At 45.7% G+C, this 17,485-nt stretch overlaps 1 protein-coding gene across 1 annotated transcript in view; it reads left to right on the top strand.

The window, feature by feature from the left end:
* LOC130406572 (alpha-2-macroglobulin-like protein 1) overlaps positions 1-6,224 on the top strand; it is a 31,136-nt gene extending 24,912 nt beyond the window's left edge. The window contains 10 exon segments of the mRNA XM_056612239.1: positions 275-356; positions 2,188-2,197; positions 2,199-2,384; positions 2,584-2,799; positions 3,549-3,667; positions 4,347-4,437; positions 4,645-4,713; positions 4,796-4,901; positions 4,997-5,038; positions 5,246-6,224. Of these exon segments, the coding sequence (XP_056468214.1) occupies positions 275-356; positions 2,188-2,197; positions 2,199-2,384; positions 2,584-2,799; positions 3,549-3,667; positions 4,347-4,437; positions 4,645-4,713; positions 4,796-4,901; positions 4,997-5,038; positions 5,246-5,325 (1,001 nt within the window). The 3' untranslated portion in view covers positions 5,326-6,224.
* Positions 6,225-17,485: the final 11,261 nt, after the last annotated feature.

The raw sequence follows: 17,485 nt of genomic DNA, 5'->3' as shown, positions 1-17,485 counted from the left end.
CTAGGACACACATCGGGGGACCGGGGGCGGTCCCCAGCATACATCGCCTCAAAAGTCACTGCTTGCTACTGCTTTGGGTTTTATCTTTTTGGGCAAAAACCTGAGGAAGAGACCTATTGATGAAGAGGTTAAGAAAGAAGAACCTAGATTAGAAAACAACTGGGCAGAGCGCAGAGCAGCCATAGGAATCACAAATTAAATTATAATTTAGATATGTTTTTGCATGTATCAAATGCAAATCTACAATCTGAGCATCCTATGCATTCATGTGCAGGCTACCAGAGAGAGCTCACCTACCGGCATGACGATGGCTCCTACAGTGCTTTTGGCAAGAGCGACGCGTCTGGAAACACCTGGTGAGTACGTCAGCTGGGGCTTCTCTTCGTAGTTGGCATGGTAACCGGGTGGGCCATCCCGCCATGTACATGGGTTTCCTTCTGGTACAGGGCACATTTAAAAAAAAATCCCTTAAAAGGCCCCTATTGTACCACCAGTTCAGGGGCCGTATTCACAAAGGATCTTAGGGCTAAAAGTAGGTCCTAACTGGCGAATTTAGGAGAAACTCCTAAAAATAATGGGCGTGTCACTCTTAAATTTAGGACTCCTAACTTTTTTCACTAAGAGCAATTCACAAAGTATTTTAGGACTAAAAGTAGCACCTAAGTCTAGGAGAGCTTAAAAGTCCTCAAGAGGACTCCTAACTCAGTAAGACCTATTCACAAAGAATCTTAAAATGCCTGCGAGACGAAATGTTAGGGTATTCAACTTATTGTGGAGTTAATGAGCGATGCAATAACATCCCCGACTAACAGGAATAATCAGATTAGTCCCGAAATAAAATGTTATAAAAATTATAAATTATAAAAAAATATATATAACTTATAAAAAATAAAAATAATTGCGCCATCAAAAGACGAGGACGTGTTCGTCAATAGGAAGAAAGTGCATTCCATCAACACGCAGGTTGTTTTTGATGCAAATTTTAACATAGCCTACTGGATGTTGTTGCAAAGTGGCCTGGATCTTCAGCTACCCATGATTCGCGCATTTTAATGGTGAGCGGTCTGAGGCAGCTTTTTGAGATGTAGGAGTTGGGTGTCACTTGCTGGGTGACAGTGACTATCCATGCAAGACGTGGCTCTAGACACCCTACCTTAATCCACAACCGGGAGCACAGTTAAAGTGTAACATGTAAGTGATTACGCAGATTACGCTTAGTCCTATGCGTAAAACACATCGTATTGGCTCTTTGCGAGCGCACAAACATACACGAAATGTTGTGGAGAGAGGAATTGGGCAGATGAAACGTCGGTTTCATGTCCTCCACGGCGAAATACTTCACCCCAGAGAGGGCAAGCACAGTAATCACTGTATGTGCCATTCTACACAACCTTTGCAAGCGGAGGAACATTCCACAGCCAGACGATGATGATGATGATGATGATGATGATGATGATGATGATGATGATGGCGATCAACATTACAAGGAATTTGGCCGTGTGGAACCGAGTGGACTGGCATTTAGGGATCACTTTGAAAACACATTTTAGGTAAACACCTTGGCACAAATCAGTCAACACTTGGGTAGTTCGTAACATTTATTTTCTTTTAGATTTTACGTATTTTTATTGTTTGCTTTCTCTCTCTCTTGAACGTGCAGGCTACAACGTCATTATCGTGGTCTGCACAAAATTGTCATCATGCGTGTATTCTGCTAACTGCACTATAACTACTTAATAGGAATTCATTTCTAGCCTAGGCTATTTCCTTGTTTTTCGGTGATTCAGTGGGCTCGTCTGAACAACCAATCACCGAACTGACCGCTTCTAAACTCTTGCACGAGAATTGACGTAATCCATAGCAACGGCGCGTCACTCTTAGTTCACTCTTTGTGATTTATCCTTAGTAAGAGTAGGTCTCAGCGGCTTTGTGAATAACTTTTAAGAAAAAACTCCTACGTAAAATGTTTTAGCGCGAGTTAGGAGCACTCCTAGCGGTAAGATAAAATGCTTTGTGAATACGGCCCCAGATGTATCCTGTATATGTGTTAAAGACAGTATTTAAGCCAGGCATGACTGTTTTCAATACATGTGGCTTCATATTCAAGTAATAAAGATAAACCTTGAAGTACTGCAGTAGTTCAAGTGTAGTTCTCACAAAAGCCCCTCACTATCTCTGCTCTTCTAGGGGGCACGCGCCACTGGAAGCAGGCGGAGGCCTCTGAGAAGGTTCTGGACTCCCTGGAGGTTGAGATGACGGCCTACGTACTGCTTGCGGTTCTCTCCGGACCCCCGGTGCCGGGCTTCGACCTAGACTATGCCTCCAGCATCACACGCTGGCTCATCCAACAGCAGAACCCCTACGGCGGCTTCGCCTCTACGCAGGTCGGAGGACACACACCAATGTACACTGTGTGATACTAAATGGCCCCCAGCATTAACGTCCACCCACACACGCAAGCTTTCACGTTCCAGAATCTCATTCAATCTGTCCTGTCTAACCGCAGTTTGATTTTAAATGAACTGAGGAGATGTCTGGTTGTGACGCCCGGTGCAACGTGTAAACCCCGTTGGACCCCGTCAGGACACGGTGGTGGCCCTCCAGGCCCTGGCCCGCTACGGCGCTGCCACCTACAGCTCGGAGGGCGCCTGCGTGGTGGGGCTGAGCTCGCTGGGCGGGGCCAGCTGGCAGTTCACCGTGGACCAGAGCACACGGCTGCTGTACCAGGAGCAGGCGCTGGACCGCCTGCCCGGGGACTACCGCATCACGGCCCAGGGGCAGGGCTGTGTCCAGGCACAGGTGGGACCCCCAGGGGCAGGACTATGTACAGGCACCGGGCTGTGTCCGGGACCAGGGCTGTGTCCGGGACCAGGGCTGTGTCCGGGACCAGGGCTGTGTCCGGGACCAGGGGTGGAGGAGGAAGGAGGGGTTTCCAAGAAGCCAAGAAGGGGTTCCCACCTCATGGGTTGATACTAGTCACTGAAGCCTGAGCGTCTCTCTTGGTTGCCCCATGACACATCTCTGGTCAACTGCCGCTTTATGGGTGCCAGGCAGCAGCTCTTATTATTTGTGTTCATCCATTGGAAGGTATAAAGGCTTTCCTTGTATAAAGTCTTATCTTAGAATAACATTCATTAATAGTCCTTAAAATATGTCAACCATGGTCTAAAGGATAGGCATGTTGAAAGTCTTCTATCAATTTAGTACTACTAAGTCTGTGTATAAATATTTTGTATCGAACTTCCCAACTTTCCTTAATACATAGATGAGCTAGTATAGCCTATGATTTCATGGTTCCTACAAACGCATATAATCTGTTTGATACTAATAATTAACCGGTAGTTCAGTTTCAGCCTTAAAATATATATTGGCATATGGAGAGATTTTTGGACTTTGTAGGCTCCTGGTTTTTGTTTTTGTACGGTGACGGTACCCCCAAGATCGGGGTAAGCCCCCGATTCAATATTCCTGGAGGGGGATGGCACTTAAAATCTAATTCAACAAGTAATTCCACCCCGATGTTGGTTCACCTTGTTGTCACCAACCAGATCGCCATGCGTTACAACATCCCCCCTCCTGGTGACTTCAGTTCCTTCCACATCGCCGCAACAACGACCGCTGTGTGTAACAGCACCCGGCCCACACTGACCATCAGAGTGGACCTCAGGTAAGGTTATGGCAAAAGGCCAGACTGTTGAGAGAGGGGGGGTGGAGACCTCAGCAGATAGACCACAACGATACCTACCAGATAGACGGGGGAACCGGCTGTGTGCTGTCACTGGCTTAGTGAATGTACAGTATACAACCATAGGATCCACCAACAACAGAACATCAAACACAAATTGAGTCTAGGAATGAATTCTAGACTAAAGGGTACACTGTGGACTTAACCAGTACATTTTTTAATGAGACGCACTGATTTTTTGTTTTGTCACTAAAATCTGCCCACTGGCTCTCCAGTCCTAAAGGTTCCATAGCCCTGTATAGATGGCTAGCAAACCAAACCCCTAAAACAACTTATCTTAGATGAAATGGGATCTAGTGGACTACATCATAATGCAATGGTTTGATCCTTGTTCAAATCTCCATTCAAATTCAGATGTTTATATGGACTCAAATTGCTCGTCATTGCTTGAATTACCTGTTACTGGCCATTTTGTGTCGCTTGGTAACGTCACTGAGGTTCTGAATCAAAGAGTCCACCATACAAAGAACTTTTTAAGATGTTGCTCGTTGGCTCAGACAACCTCAAATTCTGTGTTGGGTTTCCTTTAAGACAGTCTTCTGGAAGGTGAACTTGTTAACTGAATGGCCATCTGAGAAGGTTTTCTGCCCGTGTTGCTCAGGTACCAAGGTAGGAGAGAGGAGACCAACATGGTGATCATCAACCTCAAGCTCCTGTCAGGCTATGGCCTTCAGCAGAGCACTCTGCAGGAGGTGAGTTTAGATGCAATGGTCTGTGTGTAGCCCTTTAAGTGAGTTTAGATGCACTGGTCTATGTGTAGCCCTTTAAGTGAGATTAGATGCACTGGTGTGTGTGTAGCCATTTAAGTGAGTTTAGATGCGCTGCTCTGTTTTGTATTCATATTTCTTTTTCAACATGAAGACTGTTGTCAGCAAGCGTTCTGTGTTCTTCCCTCTCAGCTGAAGAGAGAGAGCAGTGTGAAGCGTGTGGACTTTGAAGAGGGCTACATCAACATCTACCTCGACGGCGTACGTACCAGGGGAGCCCTGTTCCCATCATGCTTGTGTTTACATTCCTGTGCTCCTCCCCTCACTGTTCTTCTGTGTGCAGCTGAAGAAGGAGGTGTTGAGGAGCTACAGCGTGACCCTGGAGGAGGAGGAGGCCGTCAGGAAGCTGAGGCCGGCCGTGGTGAAGGTGTACGACTACTACCAGACAAGTATGACCCCCCCGCAGGCCCACTTCTTAGGACTCGTGTGAGGAGGAGTTAGGAGGAGTGCTCTTCATTTGATTGTCCTTTGTGTTGTTTCCAAGGTGACGAGGCAGTGGCAGACTACTCCTCCCCTTGTGCGGAGCGTAAGTACACCCAGTTTAACCACGCCCAGCTGAAGCTTGCCAAGGTCCCTGCCTAATGTGGACCTCACATTCCAGCTTGCTGTTTTGTTATTTATTAAAGTGTAGATCCTGCTGTGCCTCTTTTTGGTTTTAAGCAAAAACTAAAAACCAAAAATACTTTAATTACAACTTGAGAATTGCAAATAATAACCTTCTTTAATCTTGTAGGTGATGATGTGAATGATCTACTATTGGAACGATTGGAGCCACCAACAAGAAGCACATCAATCAAATTAAAGCCGGACTAATGGTTGTGCTACATTGTTAATTGTAGCCAGTGAATTCTTTGAATGACATGAGATTTAATTTCAACATATACACTTTAAAAAAGAGGAAATTGCCAAGATGACATGCATTCAAGAAAGCCAATGTTTATTCAATTACAATTCTGTCTTTTAATCGATAAAGATAATCCATCGTTTCCATTGGCGTGACAGTGAGCTATGAAACAAGGTACCGTAAACACAATAATGGTCTAACAGTCGACTGGGATTGAATGGATCCGAACGACGGAAACAAACCAATATTACAAAACAGCTTAGGTAGAAGTTTGTCTGCACAGGCTGGGTGATTACAGGTGAATTGTGATTGTGATTTCATGTAGTGTGCCTTGCTCTACATTTTATTCTCTTTCTAACATATTATATTAATTCATCACTACCATAGTTTAAATTTCGCCACAATAATATCTTTAAATGACAAAATACAAATATCTGTTTCCCTCGTACAACACTGTTTGATTTTCAATGGAACCCATCTTTTTTAGAAAGTTTGGATCCATTTTGGTTTATATAAAATGTGTTTGTGTGTCCTCTGTTGGCTCCCTTTTTAAATACAAAAAAACAAGTAGAACATGTAGAAATTAATTATCCAACCCTTACATACTAAACCTCTTAATAAAATACATGTGAAATGTAGTTTTTCATAACTTTCTAATTACACGAGCGTAACTGACCTGTCAATCATACCAGAGAAACACCAACAACATTTGAGCCTTGATGACCAATTAATGAAACAAAAGTGAAAGTACCACTTGAGCCAGACACTGAAGACAGGAAGTAATGGATCAATGTATGTATCGGACTGTTAATCCATATATAATAAAAAGGTTGTAAGGTGGCATCCATTGTTTTGAGAAAGAGGAGCTTCAAATATAGTCTGGCAGCACCAGGTCTAGGTCGAGGCTCAGGTCCGGGTTCAGGTCCAGTGCCTTCCGGCGCTGACACTTGGCGTAGGCGGAGTGAAGAGGAGAGTGAGACGGAGCGGGCGTGGGTGTGGCTGGGGTGGGGGCAGAGAGTGAGACGGAGTGGGCGTTTGGAGTGAGGAGAGGGGGGTCCACTATGAGCCAGAGTTCCATGAAGAAGGCAGCGGGCGGCCCTGTGTGTCCAGGGCTATGTAGGAGACATCAGTTCAGGAACTGGGTGTAGCCCTCCGCCCCGGTGACGATCACGTCCATCCAGATGCGCATAGCCTCGGGCGAGGGGGCCACCATGTAGTAGAGGTGGTCGTGGGTCTTCACGCAGAAGGTGAGGGAGGGGTTGGGGCTCTGGAAACACATGGTTATCCTCATGAGGCCACACACAAACACGGGGAATACTAAGACACATTAAACCTCCATTAGTAGCCTACTAGGTAAAGGGGCCTATTCACCAAGAATACTAATACGGTCTCTCACGCACACCTGACACATCTGGACTGTCTGCGACATTTTTATGTATTTGATTTTAATGAAAGCCCAGCAGTCGAGAGCTTTTCTCTGCCTGCTCCTTCCATTAACGAGAAGGACAGCACAGCGACATCAGTTTCTCGTCCGGTCTTTATATCTACCCCCTCCTCCGCAGCAAACAATACGTATTTGGATGAGAGTGCGCAGCGAAGACTGTTGGGAGAGAGAGAGAGTGCTGTTGAGTAAGGGATCATGTACAGGACGCCGGTCATTACCGGGAAAATAAGCGATCAGCAAAGAAATAGTGCCTCCATCAGTATGGGGGTCCTTGGCCTGGAAAACTTTGAGGACCCCTGGTCTAGAGAGTAGATCTATTCATAGAATCATGTGTGTAGTCTTCAGTGATGCCTGTCTGTCTGTCTGTCTGTCTGTCTGTCTGTCTGTCTGTCTGTCTGTCTGTCTGTCTGTCTGTCTGTCTGTCTGTCTGTCTGTCTGTCTGTCTGTTTGTGCGTGTGAAGCGTTGGGCAATGTTGCCGTATCATGTTTTTGCTGGTTTTGTTTGGGTTGGGTGTGTGTGTGTGTGTGTGTGTCACTGAGCTGAGCCAAATGCCTGGCCAGGGGAGGAGAAACTTTGCTGCGCCGCAAAACCTTTGCTGCGCCGCAAAACCTTTGCTGCGCCGCGACAAATGCTGCTCGAGTTGAAATATTTCAGCCTTCGGCAGCAAACGCGTGATGACAGCCAATCAGCGTTCAACAGCGTTGCCACTGAGTGAAATGCCGTAACAGCCAAACAGTGTTACGTTCACACCAAAAGATGCATTTGCTGCCCGAACGCGTTGACGCCGAAGTTTTGCGGCGCGGGAAGTTTCGCGGCACGGCAAGTTTTGCCCGCAGTGCTTCTGAATTCATTCACAACCACGGCCGAAATTACGAGCATTGCATGTCTTTACCAGTTGTGGAAGAGGGAGAGACGTCGGAATGCCCGTCGTTAATGGGTTTATGAGACCATTCGGAGCCTGGAAGGCTGTTGCTGCCTGGCACCCAACTGGGTTTTGTTTGGGGTTGTTATTCTAGCCCTTTAGCATACTCATAGTTTAGTTTAACTGTAAACACAACTACACTACAGAATGCTGATTTGTGGGGGTTTTCGAGTTGCTAAATAAATGTAACGGTAGTGAACTCGGTAGGTCACTCCAAGGGAGTAACACTGATTGGCTGTTACGGCATGTCACTCAGTGGCAACGCCTCAGTGGCAACGCTGTTGAACGCTGATTGGCTGTCATCACGCGTTTCCTGCCGAAAAACTCGGGCAGCATTTGTCGCGCCGCAAAATACGTGAACGGGCGTGCTGCGCTGCAAATCAAATTTGGCCGCGCCGCAAATCAAATTTTGCTGCCGGTTTTCTCGGCAGCAAGTGCTCCGGCAGCAAACCCGCAACGCGTCTCTACATTCACTTTGAATGGGATCGTGCGGCGCGGCAACTTTTTGCATCTTTTGGTGTGAACGCAGGGTCGGAGTGACCTAGAGTTCACTACCTGATCCAGATCAAACCGCTAAAATGGAGGAAAAGCTCATAATTTCAGTCTCCGCATTCCCGGAGATCTTCAACACCACCTTGGCCAGTAAGGACCGGACGGTCAAGGCCAAGGCTTGGCCGAGGGTGAGCAAGGAGGTCGGGCTAAATGGTAAGTCTTTTTTAATTTACTTTACTTTAAAAGTTACTTTATTACTGCTGTCAATTGAACCAAGCTAGTTAGTGAGCAGTTAGCATTCAACAGTTCAGTTCGAATTACACAGCGTAGGCTTTTTTCTTGTCAGAGGAGGAATGCCGACGATAGTGGATGGTCCTGAGGGACACCTACCTCAGGGAGAGACGCAGGCAGGAGGCAGGAAAGAGGAGTGGGACAGCAGCAGGCCCGTTGAAGACGTGGAAGTACTCTGCAATCCTGTCTTTCCTCGGCCCATTTGTTACTCAGAGGGAGACCAGTAGCAATATGGTGCTGGGGGTCGAGGTAGACGGGATTGCAGAGTACGCAGTCGAGGACCACGGTTCAGAGGCAGCAGCAGGGACAGCGAGTGACCTAGGAGGTTGGTCGATAAGGGAAGACACACACACACGCCCATACACAGCATGATTTGTTCTATAGATTGATAACTACCTCTTGTCACCTCAGAAGATCCCTGTACAAGCTGTGAGGAGCCGGAGGCTGCTGCTGCCTCTGAACCCATTCCACCACCACCACCGCCAACTGCTGCGGTCACCACTCCTCCTATTGCCCCAGGTATGTCATTTAACATGAGTGAAATTACATTTATTTTATGCTACACTTCGTTTATGTGGTCATGAGGGTCCCTATGCGTGAATGGTATGTTATGAGTATGACAGTTAAGTACTCATAGCCTTTTATGTTGAATGTATTTTTGTCTGTTACCTGACTCAAAAATGTTGTTGCCATTTGAAACAGTGAGGAGGACACAGAAAAGAGGGAGAGTGGGGGGGAGGGAGAGGGAGGGACAGATAGAGAAGTGCCTCCTGGAGGTGTTGAGGAGGCCGCCTCCACCTGCTCCAGCGCCTCCTCCTCCTCCAGCGCCTCTCTCCGAGGACGAAAAAAATTTTAAAGGGATAATTCCTTCCCTGCAACGATTGCCACACCATGCCAAAGAACACATACAATTTCAAATTTATAAATTATTGCATGACGCTAACAATTTCTATAATCCAGGAGTGCTCAATTTGGACTCTCAATTTGAACCATTCGCTGAATAGGTTCACTGGGGTGACAATCGCTGCAGGGAATGATCCATGCCCATTTTTTTTTGTTTACACTCACGCACACACACACACACGCCCCAATAAAGGATTATTTTTATTCAAAAGATGGCTTCAGATTCTTTATTGAATGGCCATGCTTGAGGGAAATGTTGCAAATTATTTTGTGCCACAGATTTTAGGGTCTAAGCAACTTTGCTTAAGGTATTGTTGTCAGTTATGTTGTGCCCTACTCGTTGAAGAGCACAACCAAGAACGGGAGGTCCACACAGCGACAGTTAAATGTACGTTACATTTATTTAGTAACCAAAAAAAAAATCAGTATTCTGTAGTGTTGTGTGGTGTTTACAAACTAAACTATGAGTATGCAAACGAAGGCTAAAGGGCTAGAATAACAACCCCAAACAAAACCCAGTTGGTTGCCAGGCAGCAACAGCCTTCCAGGTGGGAGAGCGAGAGCGCCATGTTGGATTTCCCCCATCTTCTGCTTCTTCGGCTTCCTGCAGGTGAGTTCAATCCCTCAATGAGGTGGCCAGCCAATCAGCTTCCCTGGAAGAAGAACAGAGGCCAGCAGAAGGGAAGCAAGACGGCTCAGGACTGTCACAGTTACCTGATTACAAAATATAAACTAACTTTAACATTAACAAACTTAGTTAATAATGGCATATTACTGTTGTATGTTAAGGAGACATTCTTCATTAAGTCAGAAGATCACTGTCAATATCGTAATTTCAGGAAGTTTGCTCAATAGTAATGTGTGGGTGGCTCTTAAAAGAGCCGTTTTGGGTGTGCTGGTGCGCTACACGTTGTCTTGCCATGGGACGGTTCCCTCAGCAGAGAAGTAGGACTTGAAGGCCTCCCGAATCCTGATGGCTTCCCTCGCTGAGTTGTTGGCAGCAACTCTTCGTAGACCTGGCAGTGGGTCCACCTCTCTCAACTGGAATGTTCCCCCTCAATGCACTTGGGGGGGTGGTCCTCCGCATGAAGTTGTGGAGAACACAGGTAGCCTTCACACACTTCTCCGCAACTTCAACGTTGACCTCGAAGGCACGCCTGTAGACCCTCCACTGGGAAAAAAGGATCCCAAAGGCATTCTCCACAACCATCCGAGCTCGGGACAGACGGTAATTGAAAACCCGGCGCTCTCTTGCCAGGTTGCGACCAGGGAATGGCCTCATTCCCTGGGAATGGCCTCATCAGCCACAAAGACAAGCGGATGTGGTCCTCGGTGGTCAGCTCCTGGTAGTGGCAGGTCGGCAGGCAGTTGGAGGATGCCAGACTGAAGAGCTGCACCAAAAGCAGAGTTGGCCAGAATCCCACCATCGCTGGTTCTTTCGTAGCCCCCGACATCAATCACCCGGAAACAATATTCCGCGTCTACAACCGCCAAGAGAACAAGAGAGAAAGTTCCCTTGTAGTTGTAGAACTGGGATCCTGAGTGAGCAGGGGCTTTGATGACCACATGCTTCCCATCCAATGCTCCACAGCAAAGAGGAAAATTTCACCACTCCTAAAACCTCCCTGCAATGGACCTCCACTCATCTGTGCTGGGCACAGCCATGAACTCCTCCACCAGAGAGTCCCAGATTGCAGTGGCAACATTAGGGACAATGCTGGAGACAGTGGTGATCCCAACACGGAAACTATTTGCGATGGTCCTGTAGGAGTCCCCAGTGGCTAGGTATCTGCAGAATAAAAAAGTGTTGTAGTGAAGATAGTATAGGTAGGCAAGGCAAGGCAAGGCAACTTTATTTATATAGCACTTTTCATACACAAGGCAGACTCAAAGTGCTTCACATATAAACATTGTTATACAATAAAATAAAATAATAGATAAGTAAAAGAAAAACATATGCAAAGAAATGGGTAAAATAGAAAAAGGCATTTTAGTATTAAAATAGAAAATAAAGGCAAAGTTAAAAAAGCTTTTTAGAAAGTGCAATGTATTTAAGATTTTAGCAGAAAGCTATAGCAAACATAAAAGTCTTCAGTCTTGTTTTAAAGGTGCTCAGAGTTGGGGCAAGTCTTAAATCCTCTGGGAGTTTATTCCAGCAATTTGTTGCATAGTAACTAAATCCTGCTTTCCCATGTTTTGTGTTTACTGTTTTGGGATAATTAACAGATTGGTCTCAGAGGATCTTAGTGGTCTAGAAGGCTGATGTAGTGGAAGCATATCAGTCAAATATTTTGGGCCTAAACCATGTAGGGATTTATAGGTTAGCAACATGATTTTAAAATCAATTCTCTGACCTACAGGAAGCCAATGTAACGATTTCACAATTGGTGTAATATGATCAAATTTTTTGGTCTTTGTTAGAACTCTAGCAGCAGCATTCTGAACAAGCTGAAGCTTCCTCAGAGTTTGTTTTGGGAGACACGTGAGGAGACCATTGCAGTAATCAAGCTTACTAGTGATAAAGGCATGTACAAGTTTTTGTAAGTCTTCGGTGGACATGAGCCCTCTAAGTCTTGCTACATTTTTAAGGTGATAATATGCCGATTTTGTAACTGATTTGATGTGACTGTCAAAATGTAAATCTGAATCCATGATAACCCCTAGATTTCTGGCTTTGATTGAGGTTTTCAGGGACAGAGAGTGAAGGTGTTGGGTTACTTTAAGCCTTTCCGTTTTAGAACCAAATACAATTATCTCTGTTTTGTCCTCATTTAGTTGAAGGAAATTTCGGCACATCCATTCCTTCACTTGCTCAATGCACTGGCACAGCAGATCTATGGGCCGATAGTCATTTGGTGATAGCGATACATAGATTTGCGTGTCATCAGCATAGCAATGATGGTCAATATTGTTATTTTGCATGATTTGCCCTAGTGGAAGCATGTAGATGTTGAATAAAGAGGGTCCTAAGATCGAACCTTGTGGGACTCCACATGTCACGTTGGTTGATTCTGATACAAAGTCGCCAATGGAAACAAAGTAGTTTTTCGCGACCCCAAATGGGGTCCCGAAAAACTTCCGTGGGGTCGCCAATTATTATGACCCAAATTATTAATTTGCCAGGTGAAACAAAGGAAAATAATATTTTCCCGAAAATAATAATCCTGAAAAAAAATCGGCCTTTTTCTTACACTTTTCCTCTTTACACGCAGTTAAGTCGAGAAGAGAGAAAATATGTTTTCGTCTTTCAACAGTCTTTCGTCTTTTAAATCTGGTTCAGCCAATGGGCTACTCCGCTGATAGAAACTATTTAACTACCTGCTCCCGCCGCCATTTGAAGTAGAACAAAATAAAAACACATAGGTAGCCTACATGCCAAAATGGAGAGGTGGCTGCTTAATAAATCGAACAAAAGCTCGGAAGTGCCATCTACCAGTGCGTCTACTCCTCCGCGATCCTCGGAGGAGGATCGCTTGTCCCACCGGCCTGGGACAAGTCTACAGGCCGGTGAGAATAAAAAGGAACAAACGTGGCGTCGGCATTATCAGAAAGAATTTCTGAAATATGGATTCACTTGCCAAGTAAAAGGTAACCTCGACCACCCACAATGCGTGATTTGCGGCGATGTTCTGGCGAATGAGAGCTTAAAACCTGTCAAACTGAAACGACATCTCGAAACCCGCCATCCCGAGGAAGCTACGAAACAAATGACTTTCTTTCTGCGAAAAGAAGCTGCCCTGCAAGGTCAGAAGACCGCAGTGCATGAGCAAGCAACCTTGCCCGCCAAGCCTTGGCAGCTTCCTACGAAGTGGCCCACCTTGTGGCAAAAGCACAGAAGCCACACACAATTGCCGAAAGCCTCATCCTCCCTGCAGCAATTGCGATGACCACCGCAATGCATGGTGAAAAGATTGCAAGTGCGCTCAAGCAAATACCCCTCTCCAATGACACAGTGTCCAAGCGCATTATCGAGATCGCTAATGACATGAAATGTCAGATAATCGAGAGAGTAAAAAACGGCATGTTTTCTTTACAGTTAGATGAGTCTACTGACGTGACAAGTGTCGCACAATTGTTGGTGTTTGTTCGCTACAGTTATGAAGGAAAACTTCACGAAGACATGCTGTTCTGCTCTCCGATGGAAGGAAGGTGTACCGGCAGTGACATTTTTAATTGTCTCAATGGTTGGATGGAAGACGCAGGGCTGCAATGGGCCAACTGCCTAACTGTACGTCCACACCAGGAGCGACCAAAGCGTCAAAGACGCTCTGGTCGCTCACAAAGTTTCGCTGCGAATTTTTCAGTTCGCTTTGGTCGCTCAAGTCGCTCATGACGTACAATTCAATTATGCAGACGCATTTAAAGGAGCCGTATGCGTTTAGTAGGCCCTACAGACAGCCATATCAAATAGTGAACTCTCCCATACACCTTGGCCATATTGCCGAGACGGTTTTGCTTGTTCGATAAAGTGCTTCGACAACAAGTAGGACAGTGATTCCCCCAATATAAAAAAAATCCTAAAATGTAGGCTAATTACAACCGAGAACAAAAAACCCTGCGTGCTGTAGTAGTTAAAATATGTTTCACTGATCTGGATCTGCAATTCATGATCTGCACTCATTCGTCGCATTCAAAACAAATAGACATTGGGACACATGGCTCATTTGCATACGTGCACAGGACTGGTTGGCTCCGCAAGGCAAATAATGGAACATATCTATCTATCTATCTAGGCCTTTCTGTCTATCTATCTATCAACGCGTGTCTAGTTTTAATGTGATGTATTGTGTGTATTATCCAGTCAGACTTGTTCTGTGTGGTATTGTAGGCTACTGTCCTGTGTGGGACGAACCACCTAAATGGATTCCCGACGATTTGTGTCGTTTGGTATTAATAAAGACTTGACTATCTATCTATCTAGACTATTTAATTAAAAATTATTCACCTCAGGCTCCGTGAATAGTGGGGAATAGAGGGATAAAAGACAAGAGATATATCCCTTGTCATTTATCCCTCGTCTTGTCGATTAGTTTGTTTATGTGACGATTTCAAATACTTTTTTGGTTTTGTTTAAAGCATGCTACACGCGATTGGTTGGTTAGATTGGTGGCATGTAGAGCAAATTATAATGATTCCCGCTTAAATACGAACGTTCTAGATGTAGCCTATAAATACTCCCGCTTATCATCACTTGATATCCAAACCACTATGGCGTTTCGATCTCTGAACTGAAAAAGGGTGGGTTCGTACAACACCGGGTGCCCAGTTACAGCCGCGATTAATACTTCAGCCGACATTTTGTTCAGTGAGTGAATAAAGGTAGGTAGGAACCAAAGTGCCTGCCGATGTTCCCTGGGATCCACGCAAGCGAAAAGCGTCTACATTCCGATTGGCTGTCAGTGTTTGGTCGCTGAAGCGAATAATAGTCATTTGCATAAAGTTAAAACGTTTTCAACTTCTTTTTGACGCTCTGGTCGCTCAACTTTGGCCGCTGGTAGCGTTGGTCGCTTTGGTCGCTCTGGTCACTCTTGCCCATAGAAAGTGAATGACTTCCGGCGATTTGGTCGCTCAATTCGCTTCTGGTGTGGACGGACAGTAAGCATATGCACAGACGGTGCGGCAGCTATGTTGGGGAAAAATAAAGGGCTGAAAGCAAAGGTCCTTAGCGTTGCACCACATGCCAAGTTCACCCATTGCATTATCCACAGAGAAGCCCTGGCATCCAAGACACTTGAGCCCGAGCTTAACAATGTTCTCCAGACAGCAATTCAAATGGTGAATTTCATAAAATCTCGCCCACTCAATACTAGACTCTTCACCCTTCTCTGTCAGGAAATGGGGTCTTCACACGAATCCCTTCTTTTCCATTCTGAAGTTAGGTGGCTTTCACGGGGCAAGGTTCTTACACGCCTGTCCGTCCACACCAGAAGCGAATTGAGCGACCAAATCGCCGGAAGTCATTCACTTTCTATGGGCAAGAGCGACCAGAGCGACCAACGCTACCAGCGGCCAAAGTTGAGCGACCAGAGCGTCAAAAAGAAGTTGAAAACTTTTTAACTTTATGCAAATGACTATTATTCGCTTCAGCGACCAAACACTGACAGCCAATCGGAATGTAGACGCTCTTCGCTTGCGTGGATCCCAGGGAACATCGGCAGGCACTTTGGTTCCTACCTACCTTTATTCACTCACTGAACAAAATGTCGGCTGAAGTATTAATCGCGGCTGTAACTGGGTGTGACCGGTTCGTTCTGCGTTGTGTTTCTTTCTAGCAATGAATGACGTGACCCACGATGTGTCTGGACTCGGGCACTCCGACGTCCATTTATTCGATCTGAATACACACATGTACAAATAGCTTCCTCTTAGCACTTGTGCCCTTACTCCAACTCCTCTCTTCCCAAGGGTATCGCAAACAAAGGCCCTACATACAATATTACAACAGAAATGATTGAAATAAAAGGAATAAAAGACATACCTGAATACACACATGTACAAATAGCTTCCTCTTAGCACTTGTGCCCTTACTCCAACTCCTCTACGAAACACACAGGGGGGGAAGGGGAACTAGCATGACTACACGAGGGTCAGGTGTATGCTAGGACATCGCAACAAAACACAAAGTTCCCCAAAACACTGAAATCTATCTAATAACTATGGATAGATATATACCCCAGACTTCCAATTAAACAATCTATAATCAAAATAACTAATATAAATAATGATAAATTATAAGATGGTCAAAGATTTGATTACAATATAAATGTACACACCTCTTCCCAAGGGTATCGCAAACAAAGGGAAGAGGGCAGGGGGCGCGGGAAACTTATCGGGTACTCTGGAATGTGGGCGGGAGTATAGAAGGAAGTGGAGCCAAATCAAATAAATAAATAAAATAGAGCTTAAGGCGGCATGGAAAGCTAAACTTCAGGTAATACAGAAAAACAAAGGCAATTGTGTAATTATAATTTAAAGGATATAACACACCCTGTTACACTCACCCCCCAGAATTACACAAACATTTGAACCATAAATAAAACTTGCCCAGACCGGACTGTAAACCGACCACCAGAAAACCACGACTTCGGCAATAGGTGCCACCCAATAAAGAGTTAAGAGCACCCAGAGGTTAGCTAAGCCCCTGGGAACACTATAGACAACGTGAAGTGCCATTTACACCACACATACATAGGCCATACTCGGACCGGGCAAATAATAACAAATAAAACAAATAAACAAATAAATAAAAACACTAATAATTCACTCGCCATGAGTAATACCAGGAGACACCTGTCACATAAGCTCAAACATGGATCACAGTGGATACTGGCCGAACACCCAGAATCGTTTCCAGTTGTGCCATGGACTCTATCAACCTAAAGACCGGCTTGATAACTCTCCCAAATCTTGAAGTGAGGCGATCACTTGTCTGAGAACCCTGAGGATGAGCATCAATTACCGGAGACACATGGGGCTCAGAGGAGGGGGATGACAACGGGGTAACACCAACAGCACCAGCAAGCCCATCCAATGCAGGAGGGACCATCAGAATGGTTAAGTCACGACTGCCATTGTCATCCTCATCCCTGACTGGGGACTGTTCACGGACCCACGAAGCTGTACGGTCATCACTACCGTCACTGACCCAGGAGAGCGAATCAGCCATAGTGGGATCAGCTGCACCACAGTCCGTCTCAATTGCTGATTCCTCACACTCAGGTAAGTCTGACTTGGGGCAGCCATCATTCAGACTGCCGACGCCCAGGGCATCCAGACTCTCATCCAAGGGGAGGAAGCTGACCTGGAGCAGGAGATTCCGGTGCACCACCCTCTCATGTCCGACTCGATCCCTGATCTTATAGACGTGGAGAGAAGGCTTGGAGGCCACAACCGTGTGAACAACCGGCTCCCATATGTCAGCAAGCTTACGCTTCCCTCTGCCACCCTTGTTTGCTACAAGAACCTGGTCACCGACGGAGAGAGGCAGACCCTTAACCTTTTTGTTATACTGGTCAGACTGGTGTTTCTGCTCAATAGCAGAGTTCTTCTGAGCCAGGAGTATAGCAGAGTGGAGGT

Source organism: Gadus chalcogrammus, chromosome 16, assembly GCF_026213295.1.
Source record: "Gadus chalcogrammus isolate NIFS_2021 chromosome 16, NIFS_Gcha_1.0, whole genome shotgun sequence".
NCBI lineage: Eukaryota > Metazoa > Chordata > Actinopteri > Gadiformes > Gadidae > Gadus > Gadus chalcogrammus.
Note: the sequence above shows the minus strand (reverse complement) of the source record. Positions and strands in the feature narration are given on the sequence as shown.